At 41.1% G+C, this 15,749-nt stretch overlaps 1 protein-coding gene across 1 annotated transcript in view; it reads right to left on the bottom strand.

The window, feature by feature from the left end:
- The window catches only part of Rnf169 (ring finger protein 169), a 48,443-nt gene extending 34,182 nt beyond the window's left edge, over nucleotides 1–14,261 (bottom strand). Inside the window, exon 1 of the mRNA XM_042687986.1 lies at nucleotides 13,757–14,261. Coding sequence (XP_042543920.1) covers nucleotides 13,757–14,249 — 493 coding nt within the window. The 5' untranslated portion in view covers nucleotides 14,250–14,261. The remainder of the gene's footprint in view (nucleotides 1–13,756) is intronic.
- Nucleotides 14,262–15,749: the final 1,488 nt, after the last annotated feature.

The raw sequence follows: 15,749 nt of genomic DNA on the forward strand, positions 1-15,749 counted from the left end.
ATAAACCAGAAAACTGAAACCCAAAGAAATTAGGCAGCATTTGCCAGGGCCAATCCAAAAAAGGTAGAAGAGTTAAGACTCAAATCCAGGCTTTCCCTTTCCCTAATCTACATGATTTGCATAAATAGTGATTTCCATTTAAAAAACAGGATTCAAGGGAATCATTCATAAAGCTAATTCAAGTTGCCAATGAGAAAATTAAAACCTTTCTTATTTTCTCAACTGCTTTACATGTTATAGAAGCATTTTTCATAATGCTCAAGAGCCAAACACTCAAAACCATAGCAATAGGCTTTTTAAAGCTGAAGTCTGTATGATATGATGTCAAACAACTAGCCATTTAGTTAAGAAGTTACTTTTATGCTAGTATACATAAGCAACAATAGGGCAGATGGCAATATACAAAAACAGAAAGAAAATCTAATGTTTTTGTAATGCTGGGTATGCTGACTTAATTGATTGCAGAAGTCTATTCTTTCCTCATCATTTACTTAATGGAAACACACTAGCCAACAGGCTAATTGTATGTGGGGTAGACTCTAAAGAAGACAATAAACATACTCACATACATTATTTTCAAAGGAACTACAAGCAGCTATTCTGTGGGGATAAAACAGCTACTGATAGATGTGGCCCAGCACCAGTGCCTTATTCCTCTAATCCTAGTTACTCAGGAGGCTGAGATCTGAGGATCATGGTTCAAAGCCATGAAAGTGAGATTCTGATCACCGACTAACCACCAAAAAGCTGGTAGTGGAGCTGTGGCTCAAGTGGTAGAGTGCCAGCCTTGAGTAAAAAAGCTAAACAGCAACACTCAGGTCCTGAGTTCAAGCCCCAATAATGGCGCACATGAAGTGTGTACACACACACACACACACACACCACACCAATTTGGAAGATCATGTTCCATAGTCTATACAAACAAAAAGCTTCAGCCAGGCACTGGTAGCCTAGCTACTCAGGAGCTGAAATCTAAGATCGAAGTTCAAAGCCAGACGGGGCAGGAAAGTCTGTGAGACTCTTATTTCCAATCAACCACCAGAAAACTGGAAGTGATGCTGTGACTCAGTGGTGAGCACTAGCCTTTAGCAAAAGAGCTCAGGGACAGCGTTTAGGCCCCCAAATTCAAGGCCCATGACTGACAAAAACAAAACAAAACAACAACAACAACAAAAACCTTTCAGCACTATTAGGCCTGATCCTGACATACTGTGAGCCGTAACTTTTATTCTATTATCTGCTCTCTCCCCAAAATTAGATAAATATCTCCATCATCTGAAAAACTAGTCACAACTTATAATCAAACTGGTAGCTTATTTATTGTTCCTATAATATATAACAAGAGAAAAACAAACAAAAAAAATCTACCACTTAGATTGTCAAGTTCTACCCAAACTTCAGGAATTGTAGGCTTTCCAAAAGTACCTTGATGCCTAGTTCTGATTAAATATACTTTCTTGATTCTACACAATTGTTTTCCTGCCCTTTCTTAAGCAAACTATTTTCCTTCCTTTCATTATCAAGCCCTTTGAAAGAAATTGATTTGTCCCTGTTTCTCACTCCTTTACCTTTGAAATATGACACCTAATTTGTGTACCTTTTTTATTTGTATAAATGGTATCAAATGAAAGTCTTTTGAAACTTTTTTCAAAATTTGTTAATAAAGTTCATTCATTCTAACCGCTATAGGAACCATTCATTATATTCATCCCTTCTGCTGAGGCAAACTTTTTCCAACACTACAGTGCTATAATAAACTGTCCCCACCCTCCACCCCGTGTGTGTGTGTGTGTGTGTGTGTGTGTGTGTGTGTGTGTGTGTCTGTGTCTGTGTGTATGTGTGTATGTGTGTGTGTGTGTGTGTGTGTGTTTGCTAGGCAGGCGGGGTAGGGAGGGGAAGGGGGGAGAAATGAGGAAGATGAAGAGGGAAAGGTTGGTAGGGGAAAAACAAAGGAGAAGGTAACAATGCTCGATAGGAAATCTACTCACTACCTTACTCATATAACTTGTAAGTCCTCTGTACAATATGTGTGTGTGTGTGTGTGTGTGTGTGTGTATGAATGTATCTCTTGGAAGTGGAGGTGAGGCTTAAGTGATACAGCATCAACCTATTAATTATTAATTTGTTTCTCACTTTCACTTGCTTTGGATTTAATCTGCTATTACTTTTCCGACTTCTTCAGTTGGCCATTTGGTATTGTTCTTCAATCACACCTTACTTCTTCTTGCTGTTTTGCCCACAACCAGGACTTGAACTCGCTATCTGACGCTTGCTTTCACTCACTGGCTAGCACACTACCACCTGAGCCATTCTTCCAACCTCGATTAAAAAAAAAATTTCAAACATCAACTGGAGAAAGGTGGAATTAACTTATTTCCCTTTCCCCAACTCCACACTTCCCTCCTCCTCCCTTCTTTCCTCCCCTTCACTTACTCTTCTGTCTCTCCCTCCCTAACCCCCAGCTCGTATGTTTCACAGCTAATGCTCTACCACTTGAGCTATGACTCTAGTCCAGCTTTTTACTAGTTTGGTATGAATCATAGGACTTTTCTGACTGTGTGTGTGTGTGTGTGTGTGTGTGTGTGTGTGTGTGTGTGTGTGTGTGTGTGTGCGTACACACATGCCAGTACTGGGGCTTGAACTCAGGAGCTAGGCACTATTTTGCTCAAGGCTGGTACTCTACCATTCAAGTCATAGTTCCACTTCCAGCTTTTCAGTGGTTAATTGGAGATAAGTCTATCAGACTTTCCTGCCAAGCTGTTTTCAAACCACTAACTTCAGATCTCAACCTTCTGAGTAGCTAGGTGACATGTGTTAGCCACTAGTGCCTGGCTTGCTTAGGCTTTCAAACTTCTCTGGATTTCAGTCTCCTTAGTAGCTAGGGTTTACAGGCATTGAACCAGGGGTGCCAGGCATAGTTATTAATTTTTACCTTTCCATACGAGAATCAAATGACATGGTTTATACAGATGCTCCTCAATTTAGGAGGGGTATGCATCTTTATGCCCATTTTTAGTTGAAAATACCTTAAGCCAAAAATCCATGTATTATACCAAACTTATAGAATATCATAGCTTAACAACACAGTATAGAATCTGTTGTGATCTCACAGATCACTGAGTAGAGCTACAGCTTGCTACCAATTGGCCAGCATTACAAGAGAATCATACTGCATATCATTAGCCTAACAAAACATCAAAACTAAAATTTGAAATGAGATTTCATTTATACTCCTATGAGGCAAAAAAAAAACTGGGCTGAGGGTGTTACTTTGTGGTACAGCATTTGCCTGTTAAGCAAGGCCCTGCATTTGATCCCCAGGCACTCAAAAAATAATTAAAAACTCCTATATTCACTGTGAGGAACATTGTTCTATCAGTTTTCTTTATCTATTCAAACTTTATGCCTAAATATTAGTGCAAGAAAACAATGTAAATGTTCAATGGTTATATGTTCACATCAGTTTAAAGAGAAAGTATATCCCTAATTTAGGTGCTATACGTTATATATATATATGGAGTAGATGAAGTTATACTGTGAAATTTTAAAAAGCTTCCCTTGAATGCTTTTTAAGGGTTGGGTTTCATTTTGTTTGCAGTTAGGCTGGTACTCTTCTACCACATCAGCCATGCCCCCAGTTCCATTTGCTTTTTAGTTATTCTCCATATAGGGTCTCAAGTTTATGCTCATAGCCAGACTGGCCTAGACCTCAGTCCTCCTATTTATGATTACCACATGGCTAGCATGAAATTTGTGTACCATCAGAGACAGATTTTATTAAGATAGGGTCTTGCTAAGTTTTTGCCTGGGCTAACTTGAAAATGAATCCTTTCCAGACGCTGTCTCTGGGGTTAGCCCAGCTAGGTATAAAGTTAATCATTAGCTCTATCTTCCCACTAGTGTATATACAGAACTTTAGAACTGTTAACAATTACCACTTTCATTTTCAGTCACACATTTTCCTTGGTTTAAGCCTCCTATAAATTAGTCTTATTTTTGTTTTACATAGTCAATATTGCTTTACTTACTTATCGGCCTATTTTTTATTTTATTTATATCTCACTTGATCTCCTTATATTTCTTTCCTCCTGTAGGAAACCATTTAGTATAACAGTTCTTTCAGAAAGTATAGTTGGGCTGGGAAGGTGGCTCAGTGGTAGAGTGCTTGCCTTGCATGCATGAGGCCCTGGGTTCGATTCCTCGGCACCACATAAGCAGGAAAAGCCGGAAGTGGCGCTGTGGCTCAAGTGGTAGGGCACGCTAGCCTTGAGCTGAAGGACAGCGCCCGGGCCCAGAGTTCATGCCCACAACCGATAAAAAAAATATATAGTAATCCCTCTCTATATTTTTGTCCAAAATTTATCTTGCCCTCACTTCACGTGTGTGTGTGTGTGTGTGTGTGTGTGTGTGTGTGTGTGTGTGTGTGTGGTGGGAGGGGGGAGGGGTGTCCTGTGTGTGTGTGTGTGTGTGTGTGTGTGTGTGTGTGTGGTGGGAGGGGGAGGGGTGTCCTGGACACTGTCTTTAAGCTTTTTTTGCTCGAGGCTAGTTCTCTATCACTTGAGTCACAGAACCACAAATCTATTTCTGACATTTTGGTGGTTAACTGGAGATAAGAGTCTTATAGACTTTCTTGCCCTGGCCAACTTTGACAGCTGATCTTCAGATCTCAGCCTCATGAGTAGCTAAGATTACAGGTATGAGCCAGCAGCACCCTGCTTGCCCTAACTTTAAAATAACTTGAGTATAAAATTCTAGTCTTTCTTAATACTTTAAAATACCTAATTTCTCCTTAAGAGGAATCTGTTCTTAAAGCCTGATTATTGCTCCTTTTGAGTTTTATTTAAAGTTGTCTTTTCAGCCAGGCACTAGAAAGTCCATGTGACTCTTATCTCCAATTAACCACCAAAAAAGCCAAAAGCAGAGAGATAGTTCAAGTGATAGGATGCTAGCCTTGAGCAAAAAGCTCAGAGACAGTGTCCAGGCCAAGTTCAAGCCCCAGGACTGGCACAAAAATAAAAAGTGCCTTTTCAGTTGCAAATGTGACTCAGCTTACCTAATATGCACAAGGCTGATGTTCTATAATTACACATGCAATGTATTTAGTTTGTGGGATTCTTTTGTTAATTCGTTTCCCTTCTTTCTCTTTCCTTTTTTTTTTTTGCAGGGGGAGGAGAGAGGGAGTTAGGGCTTCATGAATCTTAAACCTATGGATTTGAATTTTTAATTCAGAAAAATTCTCAAGCTACCATTTCCTCCAATGCCACATCTCCCTCACTGTATCTGCATTTTTTCCTAGAATATTGTTTGTTGGACCTTCTTTGTATATGTGTGTGTGTTATGCAGCTTCTTGTTTTCTATTTCTCTCCATAATTTCCTTCATTTCATCTTGTATTCTCAGGAATTTCCAAATATTTATCTTCTACTGATTTTCTCTTCATCTGTATAAACTATTTAACTTATTTATTGAAACTTTTAAGCTGACTACATTTTTCATTATATTCAGTCCTTTTTCAAATGTGCCTGTCTCTGGGAGAAAAGGAAAAGAATGATGAAAGGGGTGACATCAATCAAGATGCACCATATTCATAAACTCATTTGTTAAATGATAACTCCTTTGTACAACTAATGATTTTTAAAAGTCTGCCTATCTCATGATGGCTTATTCATTTATTAGAATGTCAATTATCTAGTCATATAAAATGTTAATTTAAAGTATCTTTCAAACTACCATTCTACCATCCCAATTGTTAGAGCTATAATCCTTCAGATTGTTCTATCTGCTGACTCTCATTTGTGACAGAAAACTCTGTTTATATCTTGTCATTTTTAATTGTAAAAATAGTTCATCTTTGGTTTAGCTGATTTCTTCTCTAATGATCCCTATGACCTGAGATGTAAGAACGCTCCTCAGAATGTAGTTTTTAATTCTCTAAGTAACTCAGATACATAATGAAGTCAGTTTTGTTTTTGTTTTGTTTTGTTTTTTGGTCATGGGGTTGAACTCTGGGCCTGAGCGCTGTCCCTCAGCTATTCAGCCCAAATTAACGCTCTACCACCTGATCTACAGCACCATTTCTGGTTTTCTGGTGGTTTATTGGAGATAAAGAGTTTCAGACTTTGCCAGCTGGCTTGAACAGAGATCTCAGATCACAGCCTCCTGAGTAGCTAGGATTACAGGTGTGAGCCACAGGCACCTGGCATGAAGTCAGTTTTTATATTAATATCTCAGCACAGAGATAGCTGAGCCAGGTAACAAACTTGAATCCAAAATGTGAGCAAGGCATGTATCCTGTGCCTCAATTTCTTAGGGAAACTTTTTTCATTTTCTCTTTCTATAGAGCCCAGGAAAATCAAGACCAGATTTTGTGTGTGTGTGTACACACACATGTGCACATTCAAGTCTTACAGCTTGAATTTAGGGCCTGGACACTGCCCCTCAGCTCTTTTGCTCATGGTTAGCACCCTACAAGTTGAGTCACAGCTTCACTTTGAGCTTTTTTGGTAGCTTATTGGAGATAGAGTCTCATGGACTTTCTTGCCTACGCTGGCTTCAATCCACGACTCTCACATTTCAGCCTCCAGAGTAGCTAGGATTATAGGTGTAAGACTGGTGCCCAGCTCAAGACTAGATTTATGTAGAAATCTTGGTTACTTTTTGTACATAGCACTCCTCTAGGAACCTCATCTTTCACTTAAAAACACTAATACCACCCTATGATTGTGCTTCAGAATAACACAGGCCTCAAGAGTTTAGTTTTGACTTCAGTTCCATTTTTGTTCCCAAACCCTCAAGATTACCTTGTCTTCCCAGCAAAGTTCAGAAATGCATTTAAAACAATTGCTCTGAATTATATAGCTTTTCTGGATATTTGTAGCAGAGGAGTTTTCAGCTTATCTTGGCCATCTTGCAAAGAAAATTTGGCTCTCCAATCTATTTGCTATTTATTACCCTCATGGGAGTGATCTCACTAAAGCACAAAGATGAAGAATTCTTTGAAATTCTTCAGGAGATCTTTATTCTTTGGCATGACATGCAAAGTCCAGCAACTGCCTCGTTCTGCTATTCCTCATCCATCTACTCATGTACACTCTGTTCTAGCCACTCCTGTTTACAATCCCCAGAACATGTTGTTTCATGCTCCTGTGTCTTTAAGTACACTGATTTTTCCTTCTCTTTTTTCCCTGCCCTCATCTACCTGCTGATGGTCATTCCTGACCTATCCAAATTGGGTTGTCTTCGTTGTGAAAATTACAATTATTGAGCTCTATATATGTATAACATTGCTAACAAGTTATTTAATACAATTTTGCTACTATTACTATCCCCATTTTCCAAATAACGAAGTAAAATACAGAGAGGTTTAGCAATTGGCCCAATTACATGTAGTTACAGCTGGCAGAGATGGAATATGAACACAAATGGTTCATAACCAGATCCACCTCTCCTAATCTGTTTACTAATATAAATCATATTGCCTTTTACAATTACACTTTGCATTACAATTATTATTGCACTTGTACCACATTTCAGAGCACATCTTTATACCAATCTTCCCAACTATACTTTGACCTTGAGACAGAATCATGTATTTTATATTTGTAGTACGATGACAAGCACATTGAAGGCCCTCAAGTGGAATGAATGAATGACTGAAGGTAATATTCCACGGACATTGTTTTAGCCCAGGTCCTCTTTATCTCTAGCCTGAACTAGCTGGACTTACTCCCTCCAGTTCATACTCACATTTTCCCTCCTTTAACCAATACTCCCTTTCTTAAGCACATGGTGATATCATAGTGCTACTTACAACTCTTTACAGGCAACATCCTATATGTAGAATAAAGTCCAAAATTCTTTTAGTATGATCTAAAATATGGCCTTTACCATATGATTTCTGCATGCAGTCTCTCCAGCTTCCCTACTCCACTCCCACACAGCACCTATAGTTAACTTCTTGTCAATACATGAATATACATACAATGGCCTTCTTGACTTTGGTTATCCAAGCTCTTCTGCCTGGAATGGCAATCCCTTCTCCCTAGCATGGTAAATTTCTATTCTCTTCAACATATATAATCCAAATGCCTTGCTAAGGTTTTCTCTAGATTACCAGCCCATTCCTACAATTTCTTGGCATTATGTATTTTCCTCACTTACAACTTCAGATTGTTATTTCGCTGTCCATTTACCAACCAGACTAAGGAGAATGGAGGAACAGGGACAAAAATATTCACTGATTATAGAATGAAATCTAATTAACGGATCCTATATAATAGTCTCAAGTAAAGTCAGCTATTAATTCAAAGTGGGTAACCTCTTCAGAAATTAACTGGAAGTCAGGCAGGGAATGGAAATATGAGTAAACAAAAATAAATACCTAAAGCCAAGTGCTGGTTGCTTATGTTGATAATCCTAGCTACTCAGGAGACTGAGATCTAAGAATCTTGGTTCAAGAGGAGGAAACAAATCTCAAAGACTCTTATTTCCAATTAACCAGCAAAAGGCAAAAGAGGAGAATGACAGCTATGAGTGAAAAAGCAATGCCGCAGTAGAGCAAATAAATAAATACCTCCTAAATCTTGAAATTCTATAAATCAGGGCAACTCTTTTTTAAATTATATTTTTATTATTTTTGTTGGTGGTGGTGGTTGTGGGACTTGAATTCAGGGCCTGGGTGCTGTCCCTTAGCTTTTTCACTAAAGGCTAGTGTTCTACCACTTCAAGCCACAGTGCCACTTCTGGTTTTCTAGTGGTTAATTGGAGATAAGAGTCTCATGGACTTTCCTGCCCAGGCTGGATCCTTGGATCTCAGCCTCATGAATAGCTAAGATTATAGATGTGAGCCACTTGTGCCTGGCTTATTTTTATTTTTATTATTTTTAAGTAGTGGTACAAAGGAGTTACCATTCAACAAACTGGAGCAATCCTATTGTTAATTAATTGGTAAAATATGGTGAGGTAATCTCAACATGAGTTTTGGAAAATACATAAGCAAGTACAATGCACATTTTCAGGAAGGCATAACACAAATTCTGGACTATGTGTCATTGAGGTTAAAAGAATGAGTCATTTTATACATTTTGAAACAACCCTCATAGACTAGGGAAATCCCTGTTCTTTTATTTAACAGTCACATAGTTTCATTATTCTCTAGTCTTAAACACAATTTAGGTGACAAAATTAGCAGATATTGTCAACTGAGTAATAAAGCAGAACTATTTTTTTTGCTCCCCCACCCCTAAACCAGAACTATTTTTTACTAAACCAGAAATATTTTTTACTAAGGAAATTGTTAAAATGCATGTAAGGGAGTGTTTACAGAGAGGATACCGTAGGATAAACAGTAATAACTGAAGCACTACTCAATACTTTTTATCTACTTAATTTTTGAAATGAGCTTTTTAACACAAAAATAGAAAAAAATTGGCTGAGTGCCAGTAGCTCATGCCTGTAATACTCAGAAGGCTGAGACCTGAGGATCTGGGTTCAAAGCCAGCTGAGGCAGAAAAATTCCTGAGACTTCTATCTATAATTAACCACCAAAAAGCTGGAAGTGGAGGTGTGGCTCAAGTGGTACAGCACCAGCCTTAAGCAAAAAAAGCCAAGCAAGAGTGAAGAGCAAAGAAAACAAGAGGTTTCTTCTTTGTTGCTATTTTTGTTTTCTTTTTTTGTCTTGTTTGTTCATTTATCTGTCTTTGGGAATGTAAGAGGGGCACAGAAATGGAGGGACAACTGGGAAACAAACACATCAGTGGTACTCATTAGACACTATATTGAAAATGAACTATACAACTTGTGGATGGAAGGAGGGAAAGACTGGGAAGGAGCAAGGGAAGGGGAGATATTGTCAAAAAGAAATGTGCTCATTACCTGACTTATATAACTGTAACCCTTTCATACATCACCTTTATAATAACAATTAAAAAATTTTAAGAGAGCCCTGAGTTTAAGCTCCAGAAATGACACAAAAAAATAAAATTCAAAAATTCTTTTCTTTTCAATCATTGTCTACGTAGAATTGTCACAAAAAGTAAAATTTTGAGCTTCAGATTCAAAGGTAATATAATTTAGAACCATTTTGACTTCAAAACAATTCTTTTTTTAAAAAAGAATTACTAAAATACATCTTTTTTTTTTTTTTTTTTTTTTTTTTGGGTCCAGTCGTGGGGCCTGAACTCTGGGCCTGGGCGCTGTCCTTCAGCTCTTCAGCTCAAGGCTAGCGCTCTACCACTTGAGCTACAGCGCCACTTCTGGCTTTTTTCTTTTTGCATATGTGGTGCTGAGGAATCGAACCCAGGGCCTCATGCATGCAAGGCAAGTGCTCTACCACTGAGCCACCTTCCCAGCTCCACATCAATCATTTTTAATGAGGTTTATGGTAGCTGCTATGTATAGTTCTAAATCTAACTATGAATACAACTGTGTGATCAATTTTTTTAATACATTAATAGAAGCTTCTATATCAATAGAAGCAGGACACTAGTAGTTCATACCTATAATCCTAGCTCTTTGGGAGGCTGAGACTAAGACCTAGAAGATGGTGGTTGGAAACAAGTCTAGGCAGAAAAGTCTGTTAAACTTCATTTCCAGAAAATGCTGGATTAGAGGCCTGTTTCAAGTGGTAGAGTGTGAGCAAGAAAGCCAAGCAAGAGTATGAGTACCTGAGTTCAAGCCTCCATATTCATACCCACACAGGACTGTCTCTAAATTTAGATTATAAACTCAAAGAGAGAGAATGCTTTAATATTCATTCACTGATGCTTCTCAAGGACCTAAAATAGTACCTAGCACTGAGAAAGGAGTCATAAAAATCCCCAAATACACATCAAGATGGTACAAATATTTAGTATGCCAAATAGACATGAGATGGAGATCCTCGAAGAACATGAAATTGAAGTCTAAGTCTACCTCAACAGGATCACTGTTGCAAGCCTTCACACACAGGGTTTCACAAATCAACAAAAAAACAAATCCCAAAAAAAGTATATTGATAATGCATATAAGAAATAAATTAAAAGTTTACACTCCAGGAGTCATTGAGGTTCTGAAACCTTAAACTTACAAAAAACTGTCATAAATAAACAAATCACAAAAATGTCACCAGCACAACCAACATTTTTAACATAAATGAAGCTTTGTACTTTGTTCTTAAGATAATCCAATTAAACAAAAAAAGATACTAAGCTTCAAAAAAAAAAAAATTAGCCAGTATGGTGATACATAACAATAATCTCAGCACTCAGTAGGTTCAGGTAAAAGAATGTAAAGGTCAAGGCCAGAATAAGCTACTTTGAAAGACCCTGTCTAAATAAGTACAACAAAGTAAATTTAAAAATGGGAGGGATGAGATTTAACTCAAGTGGTAAAGTGCTTGCCTGGCAAACAAGAGGCCCCAAATTCAATCCCTGGGATTTCAAACAGTAATTAAAAAATAAAGCTAGCTGTGACCACGCACATCAGTATCCCAGCTATTCAGGAGGCTGAGAAGGGAGAATCACTTGACTGGAAGAGTTCAAGAACAGCCTAAGTGGGCTAGGAAGGTGGCTCAGTGGTAGAGTGCTTGCCTTGCTCGCATGAGTTTGATTCTTCAGCACCACATAAGCAGAAAAACCAGAAATGGTGCTGTGGCTCAAGTGATAGAGCACTAGCCTTGAGCGGAAGAGCTGAAGGACAGCACCCAGGCCCATAGTTCAGGCCCCAAACAGAGGACCAAAAAAAAAAAAAAAAAAGCCTAAGCAACACAGAGATCTTGTCATAGACAAATACATAAATATATATTTATAAATATACAAAGAATACGATTTTCACTTAAATACCAGCATATCTGCTATAAAATTTCATTTATAATCATAAGGAAAGTAGGCCTTTATCAGCTCATTTAACTATGCTAAAGGAACAATGCTAAGCAATATATTTTTGAATATTCTTAAAATTGCTAAATAACTAGTGGATTCTAAGTAACTCAACAGATCCTAATTTAGAATCCCAATTTAATAATCAATAGTGTTTTATGCAAAAAAAAAATTTCTTCAAGGGCAAAACATTTACACAAATCAGAAAGTAAAACTCTCATGGCTCAAAATTGAAATATTTTGCAATGGCTCCTAGGCTCAGAAAAAATTTTTTAAATGTCTAATCTGTTTGACTATATAATTAACAATACCGGTAGGAAGACCAGATTTTTATAATCTCAGACTTTTATTTTTATTTTGCCCTCATTGACATTTGAACTCAAGAGTCCTGTGCTTACTGGCCTGGTACTCTACCACTTGAGCCATACCTCCAGCCTTGCTTTCTACTTACTGGTTCGAATATATAGCCTTTTCTGATTCATGTTTCCTGCAAATATCTTGCTAGGTAAGCATTTTTTTGAATTTGATTCTCTGGATCTCCGGAGTAGCTAGGATTTTACAAGTGTGAGCCATCCACACCCAGCTCATAATCTCAGAATTTGAGGTAAATTAACTGAGCAGCAATCCAATGGAATTGGATTTCATTCTTTGGCAAGGTACTTAACCTCCCAGGGCCTCAACTGTGCCTACAAAATGGAAACAAAGTTGCCTATCTCGCAGAGATGTTGTGATGCTTAAAAGGAGTACCAAGAAGCATAGAGATATAGACTAAGAGAGGAAACAAGGTATCCTAGAACACAGCAGTGTCTCAGCTGAATCAAATCAGATTGCATTCTGGGACTTGTAGTCTTTAGGGACTGCACTTTTCATACACAAGCAAATGCTCCCCTTCCCTTACTGAAAATAACATCATAAGGCACAGTATTAATTATATGGACTTTTCTGATTTATGTTTCTTGAAAATATCCTGCTAAGTAAGATTTAAAAAAAAAAATCAAACAGCTGTTGATGTGGTGACTAGATGTGTCCCCAAGAAGTCTCAGTCTTGGTTTGTGTTTTAAGCGGGACAATTTCTGTCTCGAAGCTCAGGACCGAATAATAAGCTGTTGATGTTAACAAAAGGTAAAGAAGTTCGGGTCAGAGTCCCACAACAGACTTTATATTTAACTTGCCAGGATAGTGGAAATCTATACAGCTAGGGAGACAGAAGCGACCCTGGCCAACCAATCTTGGTTTACAAAACTTTTAAACCCCACCCACCCAGCTTTTCGATCGGGCGCTAGTGGAGCTTTGCCCTCGTCTGGTAACAAGTGGCCATCTATCGCTTCCCCACTATGTGCCACGCTCTGTGCTCAGTATGCACTTTTCAGGATTTCATGAAAAGAACTGCACGCGTGAGCTCATTCTGCAACCCACTCGGCTCTCAACTCTGAAACGTTCCCTTCCGTCCGTACCCTCAGATCCAACCTGTCTAACTCCACTCGGGCCCAGGAACCCACTTCCTCCCAAGCAATCCGACTCCAAGGCCAGCACGGAGCCAAAGCACTTGTGGGCTCCTCCAGAGCCCCTCCCGCTCCGCACCCCAGCTCCAACCTGCCTCTAAACTTGTTCCAAGAATTGATTCCCGGCAAACTTCGGACTTAACGCAAGGCGCGGGGTCCCCTCACCGTCCCCACCCCCCTCCAAATCCCAAGGTACGCGGTAGATCACCCCACAGTTCAAAATTCATACACAACACAGAGGGCCCGGGCACAGCCGGTTCCGAACCCAGGCCAACTCCCCACACTCGCTCCACCAGGACCCAGGGCCGTCCACCCCCACGAAATCAGGCCCGGCCGGGGCCGCGGGGCCTGGCACCCGGACCCCCCCCCCCCCCAAGGGGAGGAAGGGAAGGAGGCTCCACCTGGCTCCGCGGGCGCCGCGCGCAGCTCCGGCTCCGGCCTGGGCCCCGCGGCGGCCGCGCCCCCGTCCCGGCGCGGGCGGCAGCGCTCCGGCGGGCCGCGGCGGGCGCGCTCGCCCGGCAGTTCGGCGTCGGCCTGGCCGTCGTCGCGGGCCCGACGGCGGGCCCAGCCCGGGCCGCGGACGCCGCAGCGCGAACAGCCGGGGCCCACCGCTTCCGAAGCGCGCTGGGTGCACGCCCCGCTCAGCGAGTGTCCGCACGGCACGGCCGGCGCTTCCCCCGGAGTCTCCAGGCACCCGGCGCAGCCCGACCCCTCCGGCCGCGGCGGCGGAGGCGGCGGCGGCGACAACACCAACAAGGCAGAACCAGAGGCCGAGCCTGGAGCCCCAGTCTTGGCGGCCGCCATCTCGTCACAGCGGCCTCGCCGGCCCCGCCGACTCAGAGCCGCCGCGGCCGCCGCGGAAGAAGCCCGAGTACTCGGACCTGCCGCCGCCATCTTGTTTTTCGTTTGAAGGGAGAGTCGGTTGCGAGGGAGAAGAGTGGCGGGCGGGACGGCGCGGGGCGGAGTTCTCTATCTGCATATTCATGAGGGGGCGGGTCTACGGCGGGCTTAGAAGAGGTTCTCCGACCTGGTTGGCGAGAGAGGACACCTCATTAATATTTATTAGTCATTCTCTTTATATCCGGTCTTCGGCCTCGCCCTAACAGTCTATTGCTGAACCCAGCTAGGATGGTTCCCTGCTGAAGGACTTTATTTGGAAATTCCGGACGATCTTAAAACTTCATGAAATAATTACGTATTCTATCTTGCAACATCCTGGTAGAATGAGCAAGCTACGGGGAGTGGGAATCATATGAAGTTTCCAGAAAGCTGCTTAGGGGCTGCATTGGATATAAGGGTCTGGGCTTTCTCTGAAGGATCGGATCACCCAGTACCTGTGATCTGATTATTGGCCTACTATGGCCAATAACTAATTGAATCAATAGCTGCTGAAAGTAACAGCCTCTAGTCAGTCCTGACTAGAGTCAGTCCCCCTCTTTACACATCCTTTCTTGAAACTCCCCTCCCTTTATTGGCAAAACCATACATCCTTGTTTTTGTTGGCTTTCTTCTCTTCCCTATTTCCTAGCTCCTCCAGTTCTGAGTCATACTCCTGTCTAGAACTCAACTGTAGATATTCTAATAGCCTCTGGTCTCTGTCCCCTTCTCTTCTCACTCTGCTTGCTTCTCTGGTCCATCTCTTGCTTTCTTCTGAATCTCTCTAGTTGGTTTCTGCAGGCCAGACTTCCTGAGACCCACCATGAAAATTTAGTTGCCTGATGGAGGATGTCTGCATCCCTTATTCCAAAACTAGCATTGCTTGCTGGTGTTACATTATATTTGGGGGGTTACACTTTGTTAAAAGAATTTGCCAAGCGGCTGGGAAGGTGGCTCAGTGGTAGAGCGCTTGCCTTGCATGCCTGAGGCCCTGGGTTCGATTCTTCAGCACCACATAAACAAAAAGAAAAAAGCCGGAAGTGACACTGTGGCTCAAGTGGTAGAGTGCTAGCCTTGAGCTGAAGAGCTGAGGGACAGTGCCCAGGCCCAGAGTTCAGGCCCCACGACCGGACCCCCCCCCCCAAAAAAAAAGAATTTGCCAAGAGAATATAAAAAAGCAAGGTTTCTTAGGGTATTGATTGAAAAAAGACAGACAAATAACAGGCAGCTAGGTAGAAAAGCAAGGTGCTGTCCCTGCCACTGCTCCTATTGCTTCTGCCCATGCTGTTACATAGATGTGGAGTTGAAGACAGGCTTTTACGGAGTTAGTGGGGATTTTGTTGATTGGCTAACTTTTTTTGTGGACCTATTGGTTAGCTGTCTCTTTTTCAGACCAAATTTGGCGGGAGCTGTAGCAACTTGAGCACTCCAACCTGGTCTGTTTGATGGGCTAGGCTCACTGTATTTCGAGTAGATTTTGGTATCTCTCTGTTCGCCATGTCCCTCCACGTAACTGTC

The sequence above is a fragment of the Dipodomys spectabilis genome, unplaced genomic scaffold, assembly GCF_019054845.1.
Source record: "Dipodomys spectabilis isolate Male_0828 unplaced genomic scaffold, ASM1905484v1 ptg000003l, whole genome shotgun sequence".
In the NCBI taxonomy this organism is placed as follows: domain Eukaryota; kingdom Metazoa; phylum Chordata; class Mammalia; order Rodentia; family Heteromyidae; genus Dipodomys; species Dipodomys spectabilis.